We start from the raw sequence: 27926 nt of genomic DNA, 5'->3' as shown, positions 1-27926 counted from the left end.
GAAAAGCTTGACAACTCCTCCAAAGGTTCAACATAGTTTTTTTCATCTTACCCAGGAAATCCACTTCGAAGTATATATTCAAGAGAACTGAAAATATATGGTCACTGTGAAACTTGCACATGAATTGTTAATAAAAGCATTTTTTTTTTGGTCGGTCATGGGGCTTGAACTCTGGGCTTGGGCACTGTCCCTATGTTCTTCAGCTCAAGGTGAGCACTCTACTGCTTGAGCCATAGCACCACTTCCAGTTTTCTGGTGGTTTATTGGAGATAAGAGTCTCACAGACTTTCCTGCCTGGGCTGGCTTTGAACCGTGATTCTCAGATCTTAGCCTCCTGAGTAGGATTACAGGCATGAGCCACTGGCACCCGACTAAAAACCATTATTTGTAATGGCCCTAGAGAGAGAACAACCCAAATGGCCATTGACTGGGAATAGATAAAAATACAATATATTGCAATATTATTCAAGAAAGGGAGTGAAGTCCTGATATATGCTGCCATGTGAATGAACCTGGAAGACATTGGTAATTGAAAAGCCAGGCAAATGCCACATATTGGATGATATATATATAATGTCTAAACTAGGTGAAACCAGAGACTGGAAATCGATTAGTACTTTACAGGAGGAAGTGGGCAGTGAGTGAAAAACTGTGGTCACAGGACCACATTTGCTTTTGGGGTGCAGAAATCTGGGGGGGAGGAGGGATTATTAGTGGTGATGGTTCCACAATCATGAAACTATACTAAAATACGTTAAAATGTTCATGGGGAATTAGAACTCAGTCAAGCCATTATATGTGAGAGAGACTACCCTCGAAATTTTTTTTTGTCAATTGTGAGGCCTGAACTATGGGCCTGGGAACTGTCCCTGAGTTCTTCAGCTCAAGGCTAGTGCTCTACCACTTGAGCCACAGTGCCACTTCTAGCTTTTTCTGCTTATGTGGTGCTGAGGAATTGAACCCAGGGCCTCTTGCATGCAAGGCAAGCACCCTATCACTGAGCCACCTTCCCAACCCCCGACCCTAGAAATATTAAGGCAACAGGTTCTGGCAATGGTCAAGGTTTTCTTTTTTTTATTGTTGTTTTCTACTTCTCATTATGCTAATTTTCTCTCTCCAATGAGCAAATCAAAGCCTTGGGAATGGATTCTTCACTGGATTCAAATCCAAACTGAGCTGGGCAATCTTAGGCAAGGTACTTAATTATCCTAAACCTGTTTCTTCCTATGAAATTATGAGGGGGAGAGGAGGGTGTATTGTTACCCACACAGAATAGTGTTCAGAGTTAAATGAGAAAATCTTGCAGTTCAGGGCAGAACCTGGAGCGGAGCCTAAGAAAAATACCATGCTGGGTGGGTACCGGTGGCTCACACCCTGGGTACTGGTGGCTCACGCCCGTCATCCCAGCTACTCAGGAGGCTGAGATCTGAGGATCATGGTTCAAAGCCAGCCCAGGCAAGAAACTCCTTGAGACACTCATCTCCAATAACCCACTCAGAAAACAGGAGGTGGTGCTGTGGCTCAAGTGGTAGAGTGCTTGCCTTGAGTTGAAGAGCACAGAGACAGCACTCAGGCCCAGAGTTCAAGCCCCACGACAGACCCAAAAATTAAAAAATAAATAAATTAAGAAAAAGAAAAATACCACTTTTTTTGGGGGGTGGGGAGTGGGGGAAGAGTGTCTGTAACTGGGGCTTGAACTCAAGGCCTCACCTTCGTCCCTGAGCTTTTTTTTAGCTCCAGGCTGGCGGTCTAACACGAGCCACAGCTCCATTTTCGGCTAATAGAGATATAGTGTGGTGATTATTATTATTATTATTATTATATTACGGTTAATAGAGAGGGATAAAGAGTCTCAGTGTAAAGAGTCTCAGTGTAAAGAGTCTCAGTGTAAAGAGTCTCAGTGATTTTTCTGCCGGAGTTGGCTTCCAACCTCAATTCTTTTGTTTTTTTTTTGTGTTGTTTTTTGGTCGTGGGGCCTGAACTCCGGGCCTGGGCGCTGACCCTCAGCTCTTCGGCTCCAGGCGAGCGCTCCACCACTCGAACCACAGCGCCACTTCTGGCTTTTTCCTGCTTGTGGGGGGCTGAGGACTCGAACTCAGGGCCTCATGCAGGTGAGGCAAGCGCTCTACCCCGGAGCCACCTTCCCAGGCCCCTGAACTTCCATTCTCAGCGTCGCCTGAGCAGCCTGGGCCACGGGTGACCGGCTCATGATGTTTAAATCTGCTTTTTACTTACACTTTGGGGGGAAGGGGAATAATGTCTCTTTTCTGACGAATTCACCTCACGGCCCGCGGCGACCGCGCAGTCTTCCCTCGGAGGAAGAGATTCCACAACTCCTACTTACCCGTTCGTCAAAGCGGCCCTTTCCTCTTGTTCTTTCCACCCCGCGCGTGAGCACTTGCACAAGACTTTTCTAGAAAGCGCACTCTGCGCGGGAGGAAGACGCGAGGACGCGCACCGACTCAACAGGCCCCAAAAACAAACCGCCACAGGCACGCACTTCCGGTTCCGCGGAGCTAGGTGCGAGGACGCGACGACGAACTTCCGGTCCCCGCCCCCTCCCCTCGCGCCGGCACGCGCTGGGCCCGCCGGCCTTTCATTGAAAAAAAAAAAAACAAAACCCCTCCCTGGACGATCACGTGAGAGAGGCGTGCGAGGCCTCGTGACGCCACTTCCCTCGGAACCAATGGGAGTCTCTGTTTATGGCAGAGGAGGAGGGAGGAAAAGCTCAGGCTGGCCACGCCCCCTCCCTCGGCGGCGCAGAACGCTGAGGCGGAGCGGGCGGCGGCGCGGCTGCGGCGCCGCGGGGGGAAGAGGGTACGTCGGTTGCTTTCTGCAGCCGCGTCTCCGCCGAGCTCCCCGAGGCCGTTTTTCGGGGCGTCCTGCGTCTCCTTCCGGTACCGAAGACGCCGGCCTTTGCGGGCAGCTGGATCCGCGTCCCGCCTCAGCGCCCGGAGGACATGCTGGAGAGAGAATGAACCAGAGGGACACGCTGGTGCATCTGTTTGCCGGGGGGTGCGTACGGGCGGGGAAGGGGGAGCTTAGGCGGGGAAGACGAGGGCGACCCAGCTGGGACGGCGCCCCAGGGCGGGGCGGCGGCCGAGGTCGGCGGGGGGACCGAGGCGGGCCCCGGGCCGGCGGGAGCAGGCCGCACGTCGCGGCCTAGCGGGACCCGGGAGAGTGAGCGCGACCCCGGGCCTCGCGTAGGTGGCCTGGCCGAGGGAGGAGGATGGGGATGGGGAATGGGGGGTGACGGGGAGAGAGAGGATAGGGTGGGAACTTGTGGAGGCCGAGGACAAAATGGGCGCCGGGCCGCCTCACGTCGCTCACACGCCCCGCCGGCGGCCGTTTCCGGTCCTGCACTGCTTGGGGGAGGCGGGGCGGGAACTCGAGGGGTTCGGAGGGGCCGAGCACCCCACCCCCACCTTGCAAGGCTGGGGTGATCCCTGGGATGGGTGGAGGGGCGATCGGAAACCACCTTAGCCCAGCTATGGGGTTTCTTTGCGGCCGGGTCTTTGAGGACAGGGGTTTGGGGTTGCTGTTCAGGGCGGGCAGGCGGTGTTGACTCCAGGAAAACCATCCAGGCTCTTTTTGTACCCTCGCTGCTGTCAGGTAGAAAGCGGGGTGACCTCCTCCGTCACTCACCCTGATGGGAATCAGCGGCTCCGTGTGCATAGCATAGGACCGAGGGGTCTGAAGTTTTGACGGTGCCTCGGTTACCAAGCTAGACTTGGCTACAGCCATTTTGCTGAACCACAGCCCCGTTAGATGACCTTCCTTCCCAGTTAATTTGGAAAATGACAGCAAATTGGAGGGGCGGGGGGAATGCTTTTTTTCCATGCACGTGTCCGAACTGGAGCTTGAACTCAGGGTCTGGGCGTTGTCCCTTAGCTTTTTTTTCTTTTCTTTTGCTGAAGGTTTTGACACTCTACCACTTGAGCCATTTTTTCCAGCTTAAAAGTTGGTTCACTGGAGATAAAGAGTCTTTTTCTTTTTTTTTTTTTTTTCTGCTCTCAGCTGACTTGATCCTCAGATCTCAGTTTCCTGAGTAGGTAGCATTACAGGTGTGAGCCACCAGCACCCAGCTTCGCTTTTAACTTTAAGAGAAAACATTAGAAAAAGACAGACAGTAGCCATCTGGGTCCTTCAAAATAAGAGAATTCGCTTAAGATAAGCAGCTTGTTCTACATGTAAAATGAGGAGTGAGTAATCTTGAAAAGTCCTGCCAGTTCTATTTTAACGTAATATTTAAATTCATTTCTGCAGACTGTTTTAACATTCTGCTGTGGTCTAAGCATTGCAGAAATGCACAGGCAATTACATTGTCTACATTACTAGTTGAAGATACTTCTTTATATGTATGTCAAAGTTTATAGACAGTAATCTTTAGAATGTTCTTCACAAGGTACTAAATTTATTCCTTGGTACAATTGGGAAGGCTGGAAGTTGAGAAATCTATTTTTTACTTTAGTAAAAAGGAAAAGGAGAGCTGACTTGATTGATATTCTTGTTTTCCTGGACCACTACTACATGTACAGGTGTCCTGAGGGTTAACCTAGGGCTGTTTTAGAAGAACGAAGAGTACCCTTTCATGAAAGCATGTAATCTTAGGCAAGAATTTTCTGAACATAGAGCCTGAGTTGTTTTTCTGATGATAAAAATTACTTTCATTTATTTAAGGATATACTTATCAAAATCTTGGGAAGCTTTTCTTAGTAGCCTGGAGGCTCTGTTGTTAAATCGGAACATTTGAAAACCACTTGTACTGGACCTTGAGTCTGGGCAACACACTCACATGCATAACTCGTGCTTGCTTTAAGGCACCCTTTGATCCCATTATGCTTTTGCCAGAGTTAATAGGGCCTTGTTTGTAAAGCTGTTGGTTAGGCTGAGTTATAGAGCGTGGCAGACAGTAAAAGAGAATGCAAATAGAGTTTAGTTTTAGCTGAATCTCTTAATGGTATGACATGTTTGAACATACAGATAGAAAGAACATGAAATGTTTTTTGTTTTTGGTCGGTTGTGGGGGCTGAACTGTGCCCAGCTGCTGTCCCTCAGCTCTTCTGCTCAAGGCTAGCGCCCTACCACTTGAGGCACAATGCCTACTTCCGGCTTTTTTCTACTTATGTGGTGCTGAGGAATCCAACCCAGGGCCTCAGTGCATGCAAGGCAAGCGCTCTACCACTAAGCCAACTTCCCAGCCCTATGAAATGTTTTTAATATTTTGAGAGAATTATACATTGTGTAGTGTGGTTCTGTGGGCTATCTTTGTCTACCATGAAGCTATTCCTTTTTGTTTTCCCTATTTGAGGGAGAGATGATCTCAAATGGGAGCCACAAATTGCAGATTTTTAACTAGATGAATTTTTGTCTTTAAGTCTTTTAATAATAAGAAAACAGTGTGTAGTAATTAATTTATTAAGAAACTTCCACATAGTTAAGACTAATTTTTATTTTCTTTGATCATTAGCTTGCTTGCTTCCTTGTCAGAAAAGAGCAAAAATAGAATACTTGAAAGTGTGTGTGTATATATATATATATATGTATGTATTTTTTGTTTTGTTTTATCGGTTGTGGGGCTTGAACTCTTGGCCTGGGTGCTGTCTCTTCAGCTCAAGGCTAACATTCTACCACTTTAGCCACAGTGCCACTTCTGGTTTTCTGGTGCTTTATTGGAGATAAGAGTCTCATGGACTTTCCTGCCCCAGCTGGCTTTGCACCATGGTCCTCAAATCTCAGCCTTCTGAGTAACTAGGATTTATAGGCGTGAGGTCACCAGCACCCAGCTGAAAGTATATTTTTTTCAACCTTATCTCCTTGATTTTTACTTTCCCATGTCTTAGACCACTTGAGCTGCTACACAATATGCAGTAAGTCAAGTGGTTCATAGACAATTCAGTATTTTCTGGAACCTCCATAGTTCAGTATGAAGATGCTGGCAGGTGCAGAGGTTAGTAAGGACCTATTTGCTCAAATTGAACCTTCTCACCATCGTCATGTCACACAGGGGCTCCAGATTGAGCACTTGGTGCCCTTAATCATTAGGCATCTTGGGGACTTTACAGGACAGAACTGTTCACTTTCTACCTGCCTTGCATAGAGTTCTACATGCAACGGTAATAGTGACTATGAGTCACTAAGGAGTAATATGTATGCTTATATCCATCAGCAAATTTATTTCAGTCTTAGTGTTTTAGAAAAACATTGGCTGGGTTTTAAAAGGATCAGAGTTTGAAAGGTAGTGTATATGTCAAATAATCTAGTGACACAAGTCATCCATAGGCATGGGAGTCTTACCATAGCTTTGCCAGTAATTTTCTTACCAGCAGATACTATTTGAAATCTCGAACTGATTTTTATTACTGGGTAGATATGAAGCTTCAATTCCCTTTAGCAATTTATATGGTACATCAGGGAAACTTAAAAATATCTAAAAAAAGTCTAAAATCATTACTAGTTTTGAATTTGAGTAAGAGCCTGCGCAGGTGAGGACACTAGGCATAGGTACTGACTGCCAATCTGCTGCAGATGTGGGGGTACCGTGGGAGCCATCCTGACATGTCCACTGGAAGTTGTGAAGACACGACTGCAGTCATCCGCCGTGACACTCTATATCTCTGAAGTCCAGCTGAACACCATGGCTGGAGCCAGTGTCAACCGAGTGGTGTCTCCCGGACCTCTCCATTGCCTGAAGTAAGGCAGAGCACTCCTTGGTTTCGCGAAGTTACCTCCATGATGTCCACATGCTTGTTTATGCCAGCCACCTTTTAAAAGGTTCTTTGCAAGTACTCACACAAGTATTATGCACCTAATGATAGACCGTGATTTTTATCTAATCTAAACAAAAATTCTCCCAATTTTTAAATATTATCCAGTATGTGTGTGTTTGTTGTTGTTTTGGGGCTTGGACTCGGGTTGGGCACTATCCCTGAGCTCTTTTGCTCAAGGCTAGTGCTTTGAGCCACAGCCCAACTTCTGGTGTCCTAGTGATTATTTGGGGGTAAGAGTCTCATAGACTTTCCTGCCTAAGCTGGCTTTGAGCTATGATCCTCAGATCTCAGCTTCCTGAGTAGCTAGGATTACAGGTAGGAGCCACCAACACGTGTCTGTGTTTGACATTTTTTGATGGCTTGAAAAGATACGCTTTTATATTTTATATTTGTGTTGTAATTTCAAAGCTATTAGATTCACTTTTTATTATTAGTTTTACCAGTTTACAAGTTCAGACTTGTATCTGTTTTATCAGCTTACTTGGGACTGGATCTATTTGAACTTAGTTCAATAGTATTTATTTTGTAGCAAATAAGCTCTTGCAGTGTGTTTACTCTCACACCACAGGATTTCATCACATGTTGCCTTTTCAAACTGGTTACTACCTAAGTAAAGGAATAGATGAAACAAATTGTTAACAATTGTGAATTCAAATATCATAGTTGTAAATACTTCTATCTAGTTAATAATAGGAAATGTAATTTAATAGCCTGATTTTGATATTGATTACCACCAAACAAGGTCTGTTGATACATTTTTTTGCTTTCTTTTTCAATAGTTTTGCTTTCCCTTTGCATGTTTTTCACAAGTTTGTTCATCTCAGTTCCATATTCCTCAGTTCTTCAGGCCCTATTTAAAGCTCCATACATACTGATTTATTTAATTAACCCTTATGATACCCAATAAGAAAGCAGCACAGCTGAAAGTTGCTTAGTGAGCTCACCATTATCAGCAGAGTTCATTGAACTATGAAGTGACCAGCTTCATAGTGAAAAATTTAGCCCTAACTCTGGCTTTTAATTGACTACTATGTTTAATTACTTTTATGATCTTTTTTTGGGGGGGAGGGTGGGGGGTCCGGTTGTGGGGCCTGAACTGTGGGCCTGGGCGCTGTCCCTCGGCTCTTCAGCTCAAGGCTAGTGCGCTACCACTTGAACCATAGCACCACTTCCAGCGCTTTTTTTTTTTTTCCTGCTTATGTGGTGCTGAGGAATCGAACCCAGGGCCTCATGCATGCAAGGCAAGCACTCTACCACTGAGCCACCTTCCCAGCCCCATGATCTTTTTAAAGTATATAGATGCTTGAGAATCATTTGACCTACCTGATTTGGAGTTTTTGCCTATAGAACTTAATTGAATTACTAGCTCTCAGGCAGTCTTTTATGCCTTTCACATACCTCTGTCCTTTTTTCTGCCAAAGATGCATTTACTTGTTAATATGCTCTGGTGAATTGCTTGTTTCAATATAATTCTGGTTTGTTTGTTGGGGAAAAGAGGGTTCCCCATAATTGAACAGGGAATTTCTCAATGGCTGGAGCCTTTCCTGTCTCTTTCCTTTGCCTAGCTATAAAGATCTCTTCGTACAATAAGTTCTAGGTAAACTAAGTGTAGAGAGAAATGATGAGCAAACCTCACCTAACAATTGGTGAGGTGCCTCCTTTTTGCTGAACCATTCCCTTACCATGGTTAGATGTCATAACTACAGTGCCCAGACTGTTCTGCAGTACGGAGTAAAACCTAGTGACTTAGTGGTAGAGTGTTTGCTTTCTATGACCTGAGTCCCTCATGATTCGCAACTCTGCCAGAAAATGGAGACCTTAATACTAGAACAGAACTAATGTTTGTAACTAAGGAGTTGAGAAACTAAATTGTCCGATAAAGACAATAAAATTGCAGGAATTAGAGATTGGAGTGGGGTAATCAGACAAATGTCTTGGTTGAAGTCTGTATAATCTAATGTTATTTTTTTTATCTTTCAGGGTGATCTTGGAAAAAGAAGGGCCTCGTTCCTTGTTTAGAGGATTAGGCCCCAATTTAGTGGGGGTGGCCCCTTCCAGGTAAAAACAAAAATAGATTAAGTAAAATGATGGCACTCTCATCTTACTTCAAAACACCGGCACTTACTCATTTATGTACCGTGAAATTTAAGGTTTTAGGTGCTATCCAGAAGATATTTACAAGGAATGCTTGTTGGTAGGAAGTGGCATCAGATGTTTTGAAAGTAGCATCAGAAACTAACAGTTGTTCCATAATTATAAGAAGGAGGTATAATATTTTCATTAAATATTTGACAGTCTTGGACTGGCGAAAAATAAAGAAGTGTAGAATGATATAGCTAATAATTTAAGAAACACTGTATTGGGGCTGGGAATGTGCTTGCCTTACCTGCATGAAGCCCTAGATTCAGTCCCTAACACACACACACACATTCTCTCTCTCTCTCTCTCTCTCTCACACACACACACACACACACACACACACACACACACACACACACACACACACACACACACACACACAAAGAAAAGCAAGGAAAAGAACGGAAAAGAACACTGAACTCGGGCTGGGAAAGTGGCTCAGTGGTGGAGCACTTGCCTTGCATGCATGAGGCCCTGGGTTCAATTCCTCAGACCACATAAGCAAAAAAGAAAAAAGCCGGAAGTGGCACTGTGGCTCAAGTGGTAGAGCGCTAGCCTTGAGCTGAAGAGCCAAGGGACAGCGCCCAGGCCCAGAGTTCAGGCCCCATGATTTGGACCTCCCCCCCCCCCCCCCAAAAAAAAAAAAAAGAACACCGAACTCCTCAGTGCAGTACAGATTAGAATATACCACACCATCTTGATTGTTTAGCTTGTACTTGGATTCAATCCATCAGCTCTACCTCCTTCTTTCCCAAATTAGAGATTCACATGTTCTCATAGGGCATTTATTTAGTTAGCTTAGATGTACTTTAGCATTGCATAGATTTCAACAGCCTTACTCACTAATGGGATTTTCCAGTCATCAATATCTGTACAATCTTTCTGTCCTGAACTTGGGGTCTGGGGCTGTCCTTAAACTTCTTTGGCTCAAGGCTAGCATCTACCACTTAGCCACAATACCATTTCCAGACTTTTTCTGAGTAGTTTATTAGAGGTAAGAGTCTCACAGACTTCTGCCAGGGCTGGCTTTAAATCATGATCCTCAGATCTCAGCCTCCAAAGTAGCTAGGATTACAGGCCTGAGCCTCTAGCACCTGGCTCTGTGAGACTTGTCAGATAACCAGAAGTAGACTTGTGGCTTAAAGTGTTAACCTTGGGTGAAAGAGCTCAGGGACAATGCCCAAGCCCTGAGTTCAAGCCCCACAATCTACAAGAAAGAAAAAAATACTGTTTGAAAGTAGATGCTAGAAATTTCATATTTGAATATGTCTTTTTAAATCATTACATGGAAAGGGCTAAGACCTTGTTGTTAAGTTCATTCTAAAATTATAAAGATTGCTGGTGCTGGTGGCTCACACTTGTAATGCTAGCTACTCAGGATGCTGAGATCGAAGGATTGCAGTTCAAAGCCAGCCCAGGCAGAAAACTCCCCTTGAGACTCTTACCTCTAATTAACCACTCAAAAACTGGAAGGAGAGCTATGGCTCCAAGTGCTATAATGCTAACCTGGAGCAAAAAGAGCCCATGGACAGTACCCAGGCTCTGAATTCAAGCCCTATGACCAGTTGGTCTTTTTTTAATTGTGAAGATGAATTTACATTTTATAAGTTGAGCAAACGTACTTACTAAAGTCAATTTAAATCTTTATTTTAGAGCAATATACTTTGCTGCTTATTCAAACTGCAAGGAAAAGTTGAATGGTGTGTTTGATCCCGACTCTACCCAAGTACACATGATATCAGCCGCAATGGCAGGTATGAATGTATGATACTAAAAAACAAGGAACTTTCTAAAACCTAGATACTTAATGCTGAAACATGTTGAGTTTATAATGAAAAGTTAAAGTGATTGATGTACATTTTATTGGTTGGCATCTTTAATGGTTAATTTATATTTATTGGAATAGAACAGATTTGATTAGGTGTATGTAAAATCTTTTGTTGATCTGCAGTTTTGTAATTAAGAATTTACGTGATAGGATACAGATAATATATTTCTGTTGCCTTGTATCATGCAGTGAATACTTAGTGATTTAAGTATTAAGAATACAGCCATAATCGTACTGTAATGGAACTGTAATTTACTTTTCTCTCCTCAATTTCTGTTAGTGCCTTTTCCCTTTTAGCTGCATATTTTGGCTTCTGTCTGAAATGTGCTGTTATTTCTTGGTAAAGTATTCATTTTGTGCTCCAATGCTGAAACTTTTGTAAGTGATACATTATCGATAACTAAAACCATAATGTGTGTACTTTCAAGAATACGTACATCATTCCACATAAATCGGACTAGATGGTATCTGAAATGTCAACCCTGGCTACACACACACACACACAGATAAAAATGCTTCCAGGATCTCTTCTGTCATCATCGATGAGTCAGTATCATTGAATTAATGCTTCTGCACCACTTTACACTAAACTTGAGATCTGTTTGACAGGTCTGGTTCTGGAATCATTTGCTGCCATGCATACTCAAAAAAACATGCACTTGGGTTCTCAGTAGGAAATTCCCATTTTCTGAGATTTGAAGTTATACTGAGAAAAATTAGAGCCATTTTTATTGGCTACTTATCAGTAAACTGAATATCAGTTAGGCGTTTGGTAATGAGTGCCTTAAACTGTTAGCCATTTTCTGTTTAGAGGTAAATTGGGTTTGTTGGAACCACATATTTACCCCAACTAAGTATAAGTTGGAAATACTCATTTCTGAGCGGTGACAACCTTCACATAAACATACACGTCTAGCATATATCTTCTACGTTGTTTTCAAGGCTTTTTATATTTAGCGATTGTTGACTGACCGTCTGAAGTTTTAAAGCCGGAAGGAACAACATTTAAAGTCAAGATGGTGAGAATTCTCACTTTCCAATAAGGAACTCTTGAGCAAGTTAGGTAATTTATGTTACCTTTTCTGTGGAGTTATTTGGATTTTGAAAATTGATTCATTTAGAGGTAGAGACCATCTGTCAAAACAGAAGTTTACTATAGACGATCCCCAGAGAGTGAAATGGGGAAACTGGGAAAGTGGACAGGGAACAGACCAATAACCACATAACCACAGCACTAGGTCTTACTACATTTTGGTTGTTGATCCCAGAAAATTATAAAGAAATACTGATGTTGCTTCCTTTGAAAGAACCAACATTAAGAAAGCATATTACTGGTCTTTTTACGTTAAAAAAATTACTGTATATTAGAGTTTCAGAATACTTTAATTCTTTTTGGAACATCTTATTTCTTTTTTTTTTTTTTTTTTTGGGTCCGGTCATGGGGCCTGAACTCTGGGCCTGGGCGCTGTCCCTCAGCTCTTCAGCTCAAGGCTAGCGATCTACCACTTGAGCCACAGCGCCACTTGCGGCTTTTTTTTTCATTTTGCTTATGTGGTGCTCAGGAATCGAACCCAGGGCCTCAGGCATGCAAGGCAAGCGCTCTACCACTGAGCCATCTTCCCAGCCCCATCTTATTTCTTTAGAATAAGACTATATTACTCTTATTTGTATCACACTGCAAAGGAATTCAGTAAATTGTCACTTTTTACTTCTTTGCCCAAATGTATACAAATGTCAGCTCAGTTTTTATGTGTGCATCGATACTGTTTCACAACATGGTTCCATGCATCTTGAATTGTTCTTACGTTTGTTCACAGATGATTGCGCTGTACACTTAACTGTAACTTGGAGATGTTTCCTTGGTTTGTTTGCAGTCGCATTGTTCTGAGAATTGTGCTTTCACAGCTTCCTTGCACTATTCATGAGCATTAACACTTAGCATGGCAGTTATACATGACCACGGGACTAAATATGAATGGCGTGGGGGGGGGGGGGGTAATTAGGTGCTTTGAGATGATCCTATGAAAAATCATTTTTAACTGGTTATTCAAGGGGAAAAAATGCTAACCTTGTCGCTTTATTATAAAAAAGTATATTTAACTTAAGCAGCTGTCAATATTGCTTCAGCATTTTTGCTGTACCAACCAGCACACTCTTATAAGGGTTAGATAAGGGTAGTGTGTGCATAATGTTTATCGCAAGGACCTCTCAGATCAATAAGGACAGTTTAAGTAGGTCTTCGGTATTTTACCTGCCTTTTTTTCCCTTACAATGGATGTTCCCGTCCAGCTGACTATTGTTGAGGATGCCTTATTTTGTGTCTGTTTCATTTAAATGAATTGAGTATCCCTTTATGTACACTTAGGCACAGATGTGTGCATATATACATATGTATATGCCAGAAGTTGTATTGTGTTTTTATAAGGTAATTTCCAGTTTTAAGTTTTTCTCTGGCATGTGCAAACGTTTTTATATGTAGTGGTATAGAAGTAAGGGAGGGAAGTGGATTTGGATTTTTTTAATATGTATTTGTGAAGTTAGTGATCCATTTTTTAATTTATAAATAATGTAAGCTTTTATGTTCTCATAAATAACTTAGTGCATTTTATTTTATAGCATACATGTTTCAAGATTTTTGTATTTGACTTTTAGTTCATTATTAAGGGCTAAGTGTTTACTCAAATACAAATTTTTATCTTGCCTATTTAAAACTTTTTAACAATATTTTATCTGTCCTGGCAGTCTATTCAGCCAGATGGGTGGTTGGGCAGCTTCTTTGTGTGTTTATTTGTAAACATTCTTCCTGTTTTCTGTTTTGTAGAACACAAGAAATTAAGTTCAAAATAATCCTAAATAGACCCTAAGTATGGATGTGCAATATTACTGACTAGAATGCAAAAAGTTAAAGGTACTTTTGTAGCAACACATGCTTACTATCTTTTATTTAAACATGAATACTTCCAGACTCGGATATTTTTGGGGGCTTTTAAAATTTGTACCAAACAGACTGACGGTTAAAAAGAAAATGTGTTTTTCCTGATAGAGTACAATGTGCTTTTAGCTCTTTAAACATAGTAGATAATTATGACAGGAAAATGGGATATGGTAATTCCATAAATTATTTTAGAGCCCCCTTGACAAGGTTAGCATTTTTTTTCTTGTAAGACAAAACTGGTCTCCTTTCAGGTAAGTATTCGGACTCTGAAACTGCAGCAGATGGTGAGATTTTCGATTCTTGGCGCATTAAAAATAATTTTTAATGGCCCATTCTGATATTCCTTTCTTTTTCTTTTTAACTTGAAAATTTCAAAAAAAATAAAATAAAGTTAGATCTCACAGATATTTCTCAGATCCTTCCAATGGGATTCAATTTGTACACATGTTTCTGATGAGGTCACTGCTTGTTGTTATGATACAGAAAAGCCTGTGTCTATTTTAGGCATTTACTGTACATTTCTCCCGAGAAAAGAGTGAGATCGTGTCATCTCATGCTCCCCATCCGCAGGTCACTTCCTGTAGAAATATGGACTAACTTAAACCTCGTGAGTACTGATCTGAGCATCTCTTGCAGCCTCTAGTATAAGAAACACACCCTGGGATTTTATAAACTGTGGCATGAGTAGAAGGCGGGAAATGAATTTATTTCCTGAATTTGTAATGTGCGTTATTGAGTGTTTTAATTCTGATCCCTTTATGATCCTTCTAGAAGGAAGAATGGGGTGCTTTTCAGTCATCCTGTGAGCCTGGGGTCTTCAGTTTGGCCATAACAGCCTTGACCTCCAAAGAATCTGATAAGCAGTACATTTGCATAGTTGTAAATGGTATCACAGCATCCTCCGATTTTTACAATAGCTCTGTTGCTCAGCGTAACATCTAAAAGTCTAATACAGCTTTCCATTCTTGTCAGTTGATACATAGCTTTCTACTCTTTGTAGAAAATACCAATCTTAATATCACTCCTTTCTAAATAAATACAGGATATAACCTACAGAGTCTTAGTAGCTATTGTAGTTTTGGTAGCTGTTGTAGTTTTAATTACTTTGGAAACAGTTCAATACTTACCTCTCAGGAAGGAGGGTTTTGTTCTTACAGAAGCTAATTGAAATAAAATGCCGAAAGTGCAGTACTACAGGTATCATTCCCTTAATAAGATAGACATTTTCGGCAAGTCCTGTGGGTGACATTTATCTGGTTCTTAAATGGTTTATACTATTAAGTGGAGTTTTGTATGAAGAAAAACTACATTTAAAATAAAAATTTAAGCTCTCTGACACACTAACAATAACTTCTAACAGTATGGCTGTAAGGGCACTTTGCTTTAACTCACTTTGGAATGCTAGTCCCTCTTAACTTAGAAATTATCCCTTGTGTAGTTTTCAACTTGTCTTAACATTTTAAGTGTTCTAAATATTAATATAAGTTAGAATATTAACAAAATACATCATAAAGCTAAAAGGCAAAGCAAGAAGTAATAAGCGATTTCCAAACTTCAGGAGCATCATTGTCAGTATCTCAATGTGTCTTAGACATAGTAATTCCAGGTTTAGGTAGATTTGGGGGAGGAGTGTTCCATTTCATTTCCAGAATAAATAAGTTGTGTTTTTCTAGGTTTAGCCTAGAATGTCTGCTTAGTTTATTAAAGTATAAGAGAAAGTGATACCATAGAACTGAGCAGAATTCTAACTCATGAAGGATTGATAGCTAAAAAAGCCATAGATTAAGAATAGATTCTTTAGCTGCCCTAATACACTGATACACTAGTGTCTGTATTAAGTCATTCTAATTTGGGGGAGAGTTAAGCCAAAGCAGAGTAAGCACAAATTACTAATAATAAACATAATAACATTTTCTCACTTTGCTATTTTATTTATTCATTTTTGCCAGTCCTGGAGCTTGAACTCAGAGCCTGGGCACTGTCCCTGCACCTCTTTGTGCCCCAGGCTCAAAGCTAGTGCTCTTACCACGTGAGCCACAGCGCCACTTTGGCTTTTTCTGTCTATGTGGTACTGAGGAATAGAGCCCAGGGCTTCATGTGTGCTAGGCAAGCACTCTACCACTAAGCCACCTTCCCAGCTCTCACTTAGCTAAATTTTAATGCAATCTGTGGCATGTTGTCCCTGGAAATGAATTTTAGTGAAGTGAGAATACCTGTTGTTTACATCACAATATTTATTAATAGCACAGATACTAATTTAAATTATTTGTTCCTAGTAATAATATTTGTTTGGTTTCTCTCTGCCTAAGATAGAGGGATTTTATGACTTTGAAGAGTATCATGGGCAGAAACTTGGATACTAAGTATTTTATAGAAGAGATTTTATTTTAAAAAATAATTTTCAAAAAAAATTTTTCATCTTGATCTTTTCAAATGAAGTAAAATAAGAGTTTTTCCTTAGATAAGCTTTTTTTTTAAGTTGGATATAAGGTTGCTTTGTTTTCTAAGGCTTAGTAAGAAGCAAATTAATTTTCTTAATTTAAAATTTATACAGAATGATAAGAATCATTGAGAAAATGCAGAATTGTTTTATTGGCTTTATGCCACTTAGGGTTTTTTTTTGTTTTTGTCTTTTTTTGTCCCCCGGCTGTCTTACCATAGACACATTTAGCTAAATAAGTGGTCCAGCACTTCCGTGGCATTTGTAATGCCCTGTGTTTGGTACTCAGCACCAAATGAAAAATCATTAAATTGGGAATTGACTATATCTGTTTCCTTAAGATAAAATTTGAGTATTTAGGGGAAAAAAAGTACAACTTTGTTTTCAATAATCTAGGCCACGTAAGACAGATATTTAAACTAGTCATTGTTTCGATTTTGCTTTTCTTTCCTTTGACCAAGACTGTTCTTGAAAAGAACCTCTTACTGAAGAAGAAAAAAAAAAAACTGTTCCCTGACAATTCTGTTAAACATCCAAACTTTGTTATTTTAGTATTAGTTCATACTTCCAAAATTATCAATCCCATTCTAGCTTATGCTTATGTATGTAGTATTAAAAACACTTGAGAAATGGAAGTTTTATAATCTTTACAAATTTATTATAGGAGTTATTAAACTAAAATTTCCCATTTATCTTGCTCTCTAAATAGGTTTTATTAGTGTATCCCTTTCTGTAACCCAAGGCAATTTCTCTATCAAAAGGGAGTAAAATTAGGCTTAGCTAATTATCAGATATCATACAAGGGACACAAACCTTGTAAGATCAGATTTGGCTTTGAAAACAATTTTATTAAAATAATTTTGCCTGCCAGGCGCCGGTGGCTCACACCTGTCATCCTAGCTACTCAGGAGGCTGAGATCTGAGGATCACAGTTCAAAGCCAGCCTGGGCAGAAAAGTCCGTGAAACTCTTATCTCCAATAAACCACTAGAAAACTAGAAGTGGAGCTGTGGCTCAAGTGGTAGAGTGCTAGCCTTGAGCTGAAGAGCTGCGGGACAGCGCCCAGGCCCAGAGTTCAAGCCCCATGACTGACAAAAAAAAAAAAAACATTTTGCCTATGTAGATGTAAGCCATTTTGAAGCCAAGAAAGTTTTACGATTGGTTTCACGTTATGTACGGATTTTAAAAGCAAATTATTTCCAAGTACATCACAGCTATTTTGATCTGAAAATACTTTTAAGTGTGCTGGCTACAGTTTACCTTTCAAAAAAATAATGTGATTGACCTATTAGTATTCGATAGAAAGTAGTAAAAGTTAAGATCCTTAGACGTTTAGCTCTATGTTTTCACTGAATTTAAAGGTCAGTTGAAAAAAAAAGTAGCTTTGATGTAAGTACTCTGTGGTTTGTGTGGCAGATCTAAATGTAAAAGCAAAGTATGAAAACCCTGCTTTGTGTAGATGAAGCACTTTCAAGTTCCCACCGCTAAGACCACACATTGTGTGCTGCCCTTTTCCCCAAAACTAGGAAAATGGCAAGTAAGATAGGCATGAACCCAGAAACATCTACTCCAAGACCTTAATTGACTACCTGAATTGAGCTATCTTGAGGGACCACCCTTGGCAGCGGTGATGTTAGAGAAATTAGAGCTGCCTCCTGCCCCGACTTTCTTTCATGCCTGTAGAAGAGCAAAGGAAGTTCCCGAGAGTAACGTTTTGAACTTTTGAATCGTCCTGTGTGTTCTTCACGTGGACAAAGAGTAGATGTCTCCTCTGGAACCCTAATAGAAGCCTTACTTCTATGACGCCATTATGTTTACAAGAGAAAACATCCCCGAGGCCGCACACAATCTGCTCCATTTCACAGATGAAGACATTAGTTAACACTGCTGTTTCTGTAGAACTCCTTTTGAATGCAGTGATGGGTGATGCACCCCCAAAGAGCCGTCAGAGACACATGCTTTTTTTTAGCCTAGAACCCACGGATTTTCTGCATGTTGTCTAGAGAAGTGGGTTCTAAATTCAGTGTAGCGAGTCAAGAACACCCTACAGGGATATTTTGTACATAGAATTGTACTTTATGTACCATGAGATTTTTGCTCTTAAAAGAATCACTTGGTTAAGGTTAGAAATTGAAAGTTATTTAGATTGGAGGTAAAGATAGATGTTCATGGATACATGCATTTTGTAAATAAAAGTAAAATATAATAGTTTAAATGTATACATTTTCTTTAATATAGAAACTAATATGATTTAAAGAACCTTAGTAGCGTGTTCTTCATGTTTTCTGGAATTCATTTTTAAACGTGTTTGTTTAGGTTTTACTGCGATCACTGCAACCAACCCCATCTGGCTAGTAAAAACTCGGTTACAGCTCGATGCAAGGTATGTTAAATCTTAAAGTTGATTGGATCATCTTTCCCGTAACTCCAACACAAGCATCTCATATTCTTCCCTTTATTTGCTGCTGAATTTTTTTTTCACCCTTGTTTTACTTTATTTTGAAACTTGGGTCTGCCATCAGAAGAGAAGAATATACTATGTATATGTATTTTTTTGTTTAGTTTTATCTTTTGCCCAGAAAGTGACACTTTGCCTGTACAGGTGCTTACCATTGATCTCTGAGCAGCTGACTAAGCCACATTGTCAGCTAGTATAGAGTGAAATCTTTGAGGATGATTGTTCAAATTCAGTGATCTTAGCCGGGCGCTGGTGGCTCACGCCTGTAATCCTAGCTACTCAGGAGGCTGAGATCTGAGGATCACGGTTCAAAGCCAGCCCAGGCAGGAGAGACCGTGAGACTCCTATCTCCAATAAACCACCAGAAAACCAGAAATGGCGCTGTAGCTCGAGTGATAGAGCGCTCGCCTTGAGCTGAAGAGCTGAGGGACAGCGCCCAGGCCCAGAGTTCAAGCCCCACGGCCGACCAAAAAAAAAAATTCAGTGATCTTATGTGTAGAGAGAGCCCCGGTCTGCAAGAAAACACTCAAATATGTGTAGACCTCATCTGTCCCTACCAATCTCAGTTATAAATAGTAGTGTTCATTCATTCATTCCACAAGGCTGTAGTGAGCACATACTACTGTGTACTAGAGATAAATTAGGAGTCTTTGGGGCCAACCTTAATGGAGTGTAGATGGAGTGGTTACTGAGCCCTTTTTTGGGGAGGGGGGCCGGGAGCCTGAGCGCTGTCCCTCAGTTGTTCAGCTTAAGGTGAGCGCTCTACCGCTTGAGCTACAGCACCATTTCCAGTTTTCTGGTGGTTTATTGGAGATGAGACGTGATCCTCAAATCTCAGCCTCCTGAGTATCTAGGATTACAGGCGTGAGCCAATACTGAGCCCATTTTAATCAGAGAAAGCATCCAATGTAAACAAGAGAACCTGAGAATCTGAACTGAAGGACCTTTGGAATGAGACCAAGACTTAACCTGCGGGTTCAAAGTATCATGTGCCAGCCATGTTACAGTATCATAAAATGACCAAAATGATGTTTCAGGATCCTACAGGATTGCTGTACAGTGAATCCAGGAAATATGTGACTTAAAATTGTTTAGTATGGCCGGGCACGTGGCTCACACCTGTAAACCTAGCTATTCAGGAGGCTGAGAGCTGAGGATCATTGTTCAAAGCCAGCCCGGGCAGAAAAGTCTAAGACTCTGATCTCCAATAAACCACTAGAAAAGTGGAAGTGGTGCTGTGGCTCAAGAGGTAGAGTGCTGGCCTTGAGCTGAAGAGCTGAGGGACAGCGCCCAGGCCCAGAGTTCAAGCCCACGACTGACTAAAAAAAAAAGGTTTAGCTTTCTAGTGAGAAAGGATCTCTAGTGACAGAATCTTATTACAGCTGGTCAGTCCACTAAAATAAGTGCATATCATAGACTTTGTATCTATGAGAGTGGCTGCTCACCGAGGGGGCAGGCAGGCAGGCAGTGAGAGCATTGACAGATAACAGAACCGCCTGGGCTCATTCACTCTGTGAGGCTTCTCATTTGTCACTGCCTGTGAGTGATCCTGTGACGTTACTCCCCCCATTAGTTTTTGAGGAGGACCTGATGGAGTTGGGGAGAAAAACCATAAAGTGCACAGAAGTTAATTACTCTTCTTGTCTGAAGAGTATTATAGCATTTCCACCATTGTTTTTATTAAATGCAAAGGAAATTCCACCTAATAAGAACTGGAAGTGATAGCAGTGTAAGGGATTGTCTTTGAACTTGTTTGCATTGTATCTTGAATTGCACTCAAAGTAGAGTCCAGAACGGAATTTATTGGTTATTCATCTTACCTGAACCCCAATCCAGGAGATCAATACTAGTGTGTTTTAAGCTATTCACCTGATAACCATCTAATTTCACAAACTGGGGACAAAAAGAGGAAATCTAAAAGATGACTTACAAAACTGATTTCACTTCATGAGTTAAAAGGTAACTCACTCACGAGACATATTCTTTCTGCAAATTTCATCTATTAAAGAACCTGTAGTATACAACGTCACGAACATTTTTCCTCTTGTGGTCTTTCAGGAACCGAGGGGAAAAGCGAATGGGTGCTTTCGAATGTGTTCGTAAAGTATATCAGACAGATGGACTCAAAGGATTTTACAGGGGCATGTCTGCCTCGTACGCGGGCATATCAGAGACTGTTATCCACTTTGTTATTTATGAAAGTATAAAGCAGAAGCTACTGGAATGTAAGACCGCGTCCATGATGGAGAGCGATGAAGAGTCTGTGAAAGAAGCTTCAGACTTTGTGAGAATGATGCTGGCTGCCGCCACCTCCAAAACTTGTGCCACAACCATCGCATACCCACATGGTGAGAACGGCCGCGTTCGGGAGTGGATTCCGCTTCCAGAGCGCGTGTGATCTTGTGACCCCAGCGTGCCAGAATAACATTAGTTTCCATGTAGGAAGAGGTGACTTGCGCAAGGTCCGATCAGTGTGAAGCTGAAACTGGAAGCTATTTTACACTGCTTAATGTTGACAAATACACATACATAGTAGTTTCTGTCTTTAGATTTGAAACTATTAACCTATTTTGCTAATAGCTAAACAAATCAGGAATTTATCTGTGACAGGTTGGGTTTTGAAGCATTTTGGTTTGCTTTATATACTGTAGCCTTCCATTTCTGTCGTCGTCTTTTTTTTTTTTTGTCGGTCATGGGGCTTGAACTCTGGGCCTGGGCGCTGTCCCTGAGCTCTTCAGCTCAAGGCTAACCCTCTACCACATGAGCCACAGCGCCACTTCTGGTTTTCTAGTGGTTTATTGGAGATAAACCCTAGGCTGCTTTGCCCTAGACTTTTTCCCCAGACCCAGTCAATGGTGGTGGGAGGAGGGTGTTTGGAGGTTTTGTTGTTATCATAACATGCAAAAGGAAAATTTTATTTTGCCCGCCTCCTACCATGAAAGAGTGGGCATCGAATTCTGCCTCAAACTTGCTAGGCAGTTGAACTCCACTTAACGTGAGCCGGGCCTCCACCCCCTCCATTCTTCTATAGGAATCTCCACATTCTTACCCAGCGCCCCAAATTGGCTAAAGTATCCCAATCATTTTAGTTTCTCACCGTGTAAAATGAAAGAAAGATTGGGCTGATACTGAGATGTTAGGATTTTTGCCTACTTGACCCCCAGACCGGGCCTCATAGCTGGCAGCTGATGTATTAACAGGTTTTTAGCTTTGTCCACATGGTGTTTTACATTGGTATATGTTAAATTGGTGCAGGTAGGTTGACAGATGAGATGTACTCTGTGTGATTAGGGAGTCTGCAAAGTAAAATGGTTTTACTTCTTTCCTACACAGAAGTTGTAAGAACAAGACTACGAGAAGAAGGAACAAAATACAGATCGTTTTTTCAGACACTGTCTTTGATCGTTCAGGAAGAAGGCTATGGGTCTCTGTACCGTGGCCTGACGACTCACCTTGTCAGACAGATTCCAAACACAGCCATCATGATGGCCACCTACGAACTGGTGGTCTACCTGCTCGACGGATAGCGGCACCGGCTGCCGCACCGTGAAGAGGGAAGACCGGAACGGCACAGCGGACCACGGGATCTCGAGGCCAGTGAGGTGGACGGAAGAGAAGTGGTTCGGGAACACGTAGCTTTGCCTAAGTGGAAGTTTGGTTGTAGGAATCAAGGTAACCACGCCACATCACTCCGTCTCTCGGTAATGTGGAGACGACCCGCAGCTGCCTCCAGGAAATGCCTTTTGAAGCACTCCTTTCGCAAATTGCCATTTTCTCTGCCATGTTCACCAGATACGGTTGTATTTTGTTGGTTTATGGCATTTGGAATATAGTATTGTTTAGTCCACGAGCATCTCTCCACTCCTCAACCAAGCCATCCCTGATGACATACTGTACTGTAACTATCCAAAGATAGTGTTGACAGTCATAAATGTCTAACTTCGGGCTTTTAATTTCTCTGACGCTTTAAAGTAACAACAATAGAGCCTCAGTATTTCTCATTTTCTTGAGAGAACCGGACACAGTATTTTAAATTCAGTCGTTTGACATCAGGTAGTCGCTGTTCTTGACAACCAATGAGATAGTGTCCCAATACCTTGTGTATTTTTAGCTTTAAAGTGTTTTGGTTTCCAAGCTAACAGGTGCTCAACGTCTGGCATACTGTGGACTCGGGTTGTTGACATACCAAACGCGCATGCTCATAGTTTGGGACTGTTGAATAAACCAGTAAAGTACTGCTTCTCGGCCATTTCAGTGACTCGAATGTGTCCTGATATCTTCTGATTGTTTTTTTTTTTTTTCCTTTGGTACATGAATGAATGAAGTGTCTTTTCATTAATTTCCTAGTCATAAACTTGAATTGTCATGTATCTATCATACCTTGGTAAAATTTACATAAAGTAGAAATTTTTACTGCTTCAATATCTTTCTACTTGCTCACACACTAATTTGAATTCTGTCCAGGTCTGTATAAATTATACTGACCTTGTAGGGAAAGAGGTAATTTTTGGTTCTGCCTTTATAAGATAGTCATAATGTCTGAGGACAGAGTAAAGAAGAGCAGCCCTCTGTTGCTGTGACTCGACAGATGATGCACTTACTTGTCTGTAAATGACGAGAGATTTATTTTGTCCTAATTTCTGGCCTCGACGGCCTATAACAAAGATTTAAGTGGTTTGGCTAAATGCACTAACAAGATAAAAGTTTTTCAAGTTTTTGCCATTGGGTCAACTGCACCTTTAACTCTATTGCCTGTTTTATGTATGACCTTACAAAAATGTGCCGATAGACTTTTCCTATGATGTTCCTTTACTGGTGTATGAAACTGTGATTCCGCTTTGCTCCTCATTTCAGTGTACCTTTAGTGATACATTTTGTGCAATGACTATTTGAAAAATGACTCTGAATGCACTTGGGCCTTTTTTTTTTTTTTTTTTTTTTGAGAAGAATCATGTTAAGGGTTTTTTTGTTGTGTTTTTGTTGTGCTTTTTTTTTTTTTAATACTTCATCATAAAATCTTTGAGTCTTAGGTCTGTTTGACATCATCTGCTGCTTGAAATATTCCATGTACCCCGAAGTGCCACCACAAAAAGGCAGCCTGTGTCATGGAAGATTCTCTGCTGTCACTAGAGAGGACTCAGGCCCCCAAACATCCTACCCAGACTTCCTTGTGATCAATAAATAACTGGAGGTTTTTTTCAGGTGCTTGCTTGGAATTAGAATATTCCAATGTATTTGGAGACCAAAGGCAAATTCAGTTTTGTTACCTTTGCGATTATTGATACCTTTTGTGGCAAAGATCCACTTTGATATTTTTTTTTATGCCAGTGCTGTGGCTTGAACTCAGGCCCTGGGCCCTGTCCCATCCCTTAGCTTTTTTGCTCAAGGCTGGTGCTCTTACCACTTGAGCCACACAGCTCTACTTCCAGCTTTTTGTTGGTTGAGTGGAGCTAAGTCTCACACCCTTTACTGGCCAGGCTGGCCTCAAACCACGGCTCTCACATCTCAGCCTCCTGAGTAGCTAGCATTATAGGCATGAAACACAGACAGTGGCTGTTTTGACATTTATTGTGAAGAGCATACGAATCCCCCTCCCCTCCCCCCCGCCCCCAGCCAGGTATTTTTAACTTCAATCTACCGAGGACATTTGCCTTTGCAGGTGCCATTGTCACCGCCTTCTACAGTGCCACATGCTCTTGTGAGGACCCCATGTACCATCTGGGTTGAATGTAGAGTACTGGTACCTAGGCACTGACTTAGTGATGAGGTCACTGTAGCAGATGCATGCTGAGTGTCCTTCAAGGGCGAACACGTGTCCTCATCTGTGTATTTAACGAGAATGCAGTGCAGGACATTCAGCCTCTGAAAGCCAGTTACGTGAATGGGCGGGAAGGAACAGACATTCTGGAGTGAGGTCCGTTTGTACCAAAACCTCAAAGGAGTAGTCAAGCTGCCTTCATCGTGCTTCCCCCCGACATGATCTGCCTCGTGCCATAGTGGAAGAAGAACGTGACATACAGATGTTACACATGAAGTTTGTCTCTCTAAAAGACTTCTTTTGAAGACTTATTTTTTAATGGGTTCTAAGATTTTAACAAAAAAAAAAAGGCATTCTGGAAGCATTGTGCTTATCTGGCACTGTGTATTCTCCTTATCTGTTTGCTCTTGGGTAATGAGGGGGCTTTTTAGTGGGAGTTGGCACTCCCGATGGGATTGCATTTCTGTTACAGACTGGATTCTGTTCTCGGATTGGATTGAACTTACGCCAGTCCGGCCGGCCATTTGTAAGAGCATGACCCATAGAGCCACCTGTGACTCTGAACCCATTTCCTAAACTTGACAGATACCTCGCAGTGCTTTTGATTCCCTAAATGCCCAACAGCCCCTGGACGTCCTTAGTGATCCTCACTGGGTAACTTGATGGAAGCCGCCTTGCCCAATGGGACCCAGGTGGCAGGTTTGGATCCATGCTAGAATGTTTGGTTAGCTGCCCAGCCTGGGGTCTCCTGAAACCACATGTCCACGGGGCCAGTGCCAACAGCACAGGGTCTTCCAGAAAAATGAACGTTTACCCTTCTGGGTTTTAGGCAATTTCACTGATGAAAAATACCAGTTTAGCCAGGCACCAGTGGCTCATGCCTGTCATCCTACTAAGGAGGCTGAGATCTGAGGATCACAGTTCAAAGCCAGCCCAGGCAGGAAAGTCCCTGAGACTCTTACCTCCAGTGACACCAGAAAACCAGAAGTAGTGCTGTGGCTGAAGTGGTAGAGTGCCCGCCTTGAGCTGAAGGGCTGAGGGACAGTGTCCAGGTCCAGAGTTCAAGCCCCACGACCAATACCCCCCCCCCCCCCCAAAAAAAATCCAGTTTGAGTCTGAAGGGTGTAAGAAGTGCTAGAGATCTGTCCATTCCTGTTCCTTGTTGTCTTTGTTCTTCTGCCCAGACCTTTAGTACCGTAAGGGCCCCTTGTGCTGGCCATGGTCAGCCCAGTTCCCTCTTAAGACTGATCAGGACTTTAACATTCCAAAGGGTGTCAGTATCTCCCAGGGATTCCAATTGAAAGGGACTTTGAAGATAGAAAACGCAACTATCTTTCTATCCATTCACCTCTCTCTTTCCTTTGTGTAAAACTCCCGTTCATCTGTACGATTTTTGTGCTGCCCCTTTAGGAACTGAAAACTGCAGCTTCTCCCTTCTCTGTTGACAACCCTGTTGACTGTGTTACCCCAGTGTATGTGAACGAGACAGTTAGGACCCATCGGTCATGCGTCACGGATGACGGTTAACTTGGAAAGAGTTGCTCATTTTTGCCCATTCATGTGAGGTTCGCAATTCTCATGTTTATGTACATGGCTGTAAATTATGTGCATTTGTTCTGTTTTTATGTTAACTGGCAAACTTTTACTTGAATTGTTAAAATGCAGAAAATTAAAGTATGCTTATGAAAACACAGTGATTTTTTTTTTTTTCCCCAATAATGTCTCTTGATACTTTGGCAGCATAGTAGCATTGTGCTAAGTTAAATGTTAGGTTAATTTATTGATCCATCCAGCAAGAGAGGTTGGGCGGATATTTTTTTGGTTTGATGCTTTTCTTTCCCCCACCCTGCTTGTGGGGCTTGAACTCTAGTCCTGGGTGCTGTCCCTGAGGTCTTCAGTGCTCTACCACTTGAGCCACAGCTCTACTTCTGGTTTTCTGGTGGTTCATTGGAGATAAGAGTCTCATGGACGGGGCTGGGAAGGTGGCTCAGTGGTAGAGCACTTGCCTTACATGCATGAGGCCCTGAGTTTGATTCCTCAGCACCACATAAGCAAAAAGAAAAAAGCTAGAAGTGGCGCTGTGGCTCAAGTGGTAGAGTGCTAGCCTTGAGCTGAAGAGCTGAGGGACAGCGCTCAGGCCCAGAGTTCAGGCCCCACGACAAGACCCGGGGCGGGGGGGGGGGGGGGGGTTGCGGAAAGAGTCTCACAGACTTCTGGCTGGCTTTGAACCACAATTCTCAGATTGAAGCCTTCCAAGCAGTTAGGATTACAGGTGCCTGACTGGTTTGATTGGGGGGGGGGGGCACTTTGTATCTGCCAATCATCTAATCTGTCTAGTAATCCCTAGGTCATACAATGCCTCCCATATGGGTTGATCAGAAATTCTGGTTCCTGTGTGTATTGCACATGCTCACCGATCCTATAAGTCCAGTGTTGTTGGTGGAAATCCGAATTTGGCCTTATGTTGATTTTTGTTTTTGTTAAGTGTCTCAGAATTGTAGCTAACAACAAACTTGACCTTGCTTGTTATAGTTTGTTTATTTCCAGTGTCTCTAGCTTCAAGTGTCAGGAGCAAGCGAAGCGTATCGAATGGCTTCCATTTCTCCATAGTGCCTGCTTTCAATTTACGTCCATAGAGGTCTGTTTATACAGCAGTTCTGTGAGATGTCCCAACAGCCTAGAGATGGATATATAGGGAGTTTAGTCATAACTAGGTCAAGGGAAGATCTGTAGGAACTGGCTCTGTAATACCTACTTTGGAGACTGAAGAAGCTGAATATGGAAATGGGAACAAAATGAACTGTTAAAGCTAGCCTGCTTCAACCTGAGGCTACTAGGAATCCACCAGGCTCTTCCTTTAAGTCAGACTTAACACATCATGCTCTGTTCTACCCGAGCGCTCTTAATTGTATTATCTGAGCCTCAGAAATGACTGATGGTGGACTTCTAGAGATTAATTCTTTTTCTTTTTTTTTTTTTTTTTGTCAGTGGTGGAGCTTGAACTCTGGGCTTGGGCGCTGTCCCTGCACTCTTCAGCTCAAGGTGAGTGCTCTACCACTTGAGTCACAGTGCCACTTCTGGTTTTCTAGTGGTTTATTGGAAATAAGAGTCTCACGGACTTTCCTGCCCGAGCTGGCTTTGAACTAAGATCCTTAGATCTCAGCTTCCTGAGTAGCCAGGATTTCAGGCGTGAGCCACCGGCGCCCAGCTAGAGATTAATTCTTTTGAAAGATCTAGAGAGGTTGCTTGGAGGAAATAACATTTTACTATACTTTGAGATGGATAGAAATTCTACAGGCTGGGGGCTGGGAAGGTGGCTCAGTGGTAGAGTGCTTGCCTTGCGTGCATGAGGCTCTGGGTTCAATTCCTCAGCACCACATAAAAAAAGGCAGAAGTGCTAGGTGCCGGTGGCTCACACCTGTAATCCTAGCTACTCAGGAGGCTGAGGATCGCAGTTCAAAGCCAACCCCGGGCATGAAAGTCCGTGAAACTTATCTCCAGTAAACCACTAGAAAACCAAAAGTAGCGCTGTAGCTCAAGTGGTAGAGCGCTTGCCTTGAGCTGAAGAGCTGAGGGACAACGCCCAGGCCCAGAGTTCA

The 27926-nt window shown here is 42.3% G+C and overlaps 1 protein-coding gene across 1 annotated transcript; it reads left to right on the top strand.

The window, feature by feature from the left end:
* The first annotated feature begins 2765 nt into the window (after positions 1-2765).
* Slc25a36 (solute carrier family 25 member 36) lies at positions 2766-24155 on the top strand. The gene is made up of 7 exons (XM_042665698.1): positions 2766-3015; positions 6529-6693; positions 8751-8828; positions 10563-10663; positions 18428-18494; positions 20628-20917; positions 21903-24155. The coding sequence occupies exons 1-7, from the start codon at positions 2975-2977 to the stop codon at positions 22094-22096; spliced, it is 936 nt and encodes a 311-aa protein (XP_042521632.1). The 5' UTR covers positions 2766-2974; the 3' UTR covers positions 22097-24155.
* The last annotated feature ends 3771 nt before the right edge of the window (positions 24156-27926 follow it).

Source organism: Dipodomys spectabilis, unplaced genomic scaffold (genome assembly GCF_019054845.1).
Source record: "Dipodomys spectabilis isolate Male_0828 unplaced genomic scaffold, ASM1905484v1 ptg000342l, whole genome shotgun sequence".
Classification (NCBI taxonomy): Eukaryota; Metazoa; Chordata; class Mammalia; order Rodentia; family Heteromyidae; genus Dipodomys; species Dipodomys spectabilis.
Note: the sequence above shows the minus strand (reverse complement) of the source record. Positions and strands in the feature narration are given on the sequence as shown.

Coding starts and splice junctions, on each gene's coding strand:
- Slc25a36 (XM_042665698.1), top strand. CDS start 2,975: ATGAACCAGAGGGACACGCTGGTGCATCTGTTTGCCGGGGG. Junction 6,694..8,750: donor GGACCTCTCCATTGCCTGAA/GTAAGGCAGAGC, acceptor TTTATCTTTCAG/GGTGATCTTGGAAAAAGAAG. Junction 20,918..21,902: donor AACCATCGCATACCCACATG/GTGAGAACGGCC, acceptor TTTCCTACACAG/AAGTTGTAAGAACAAGACTA.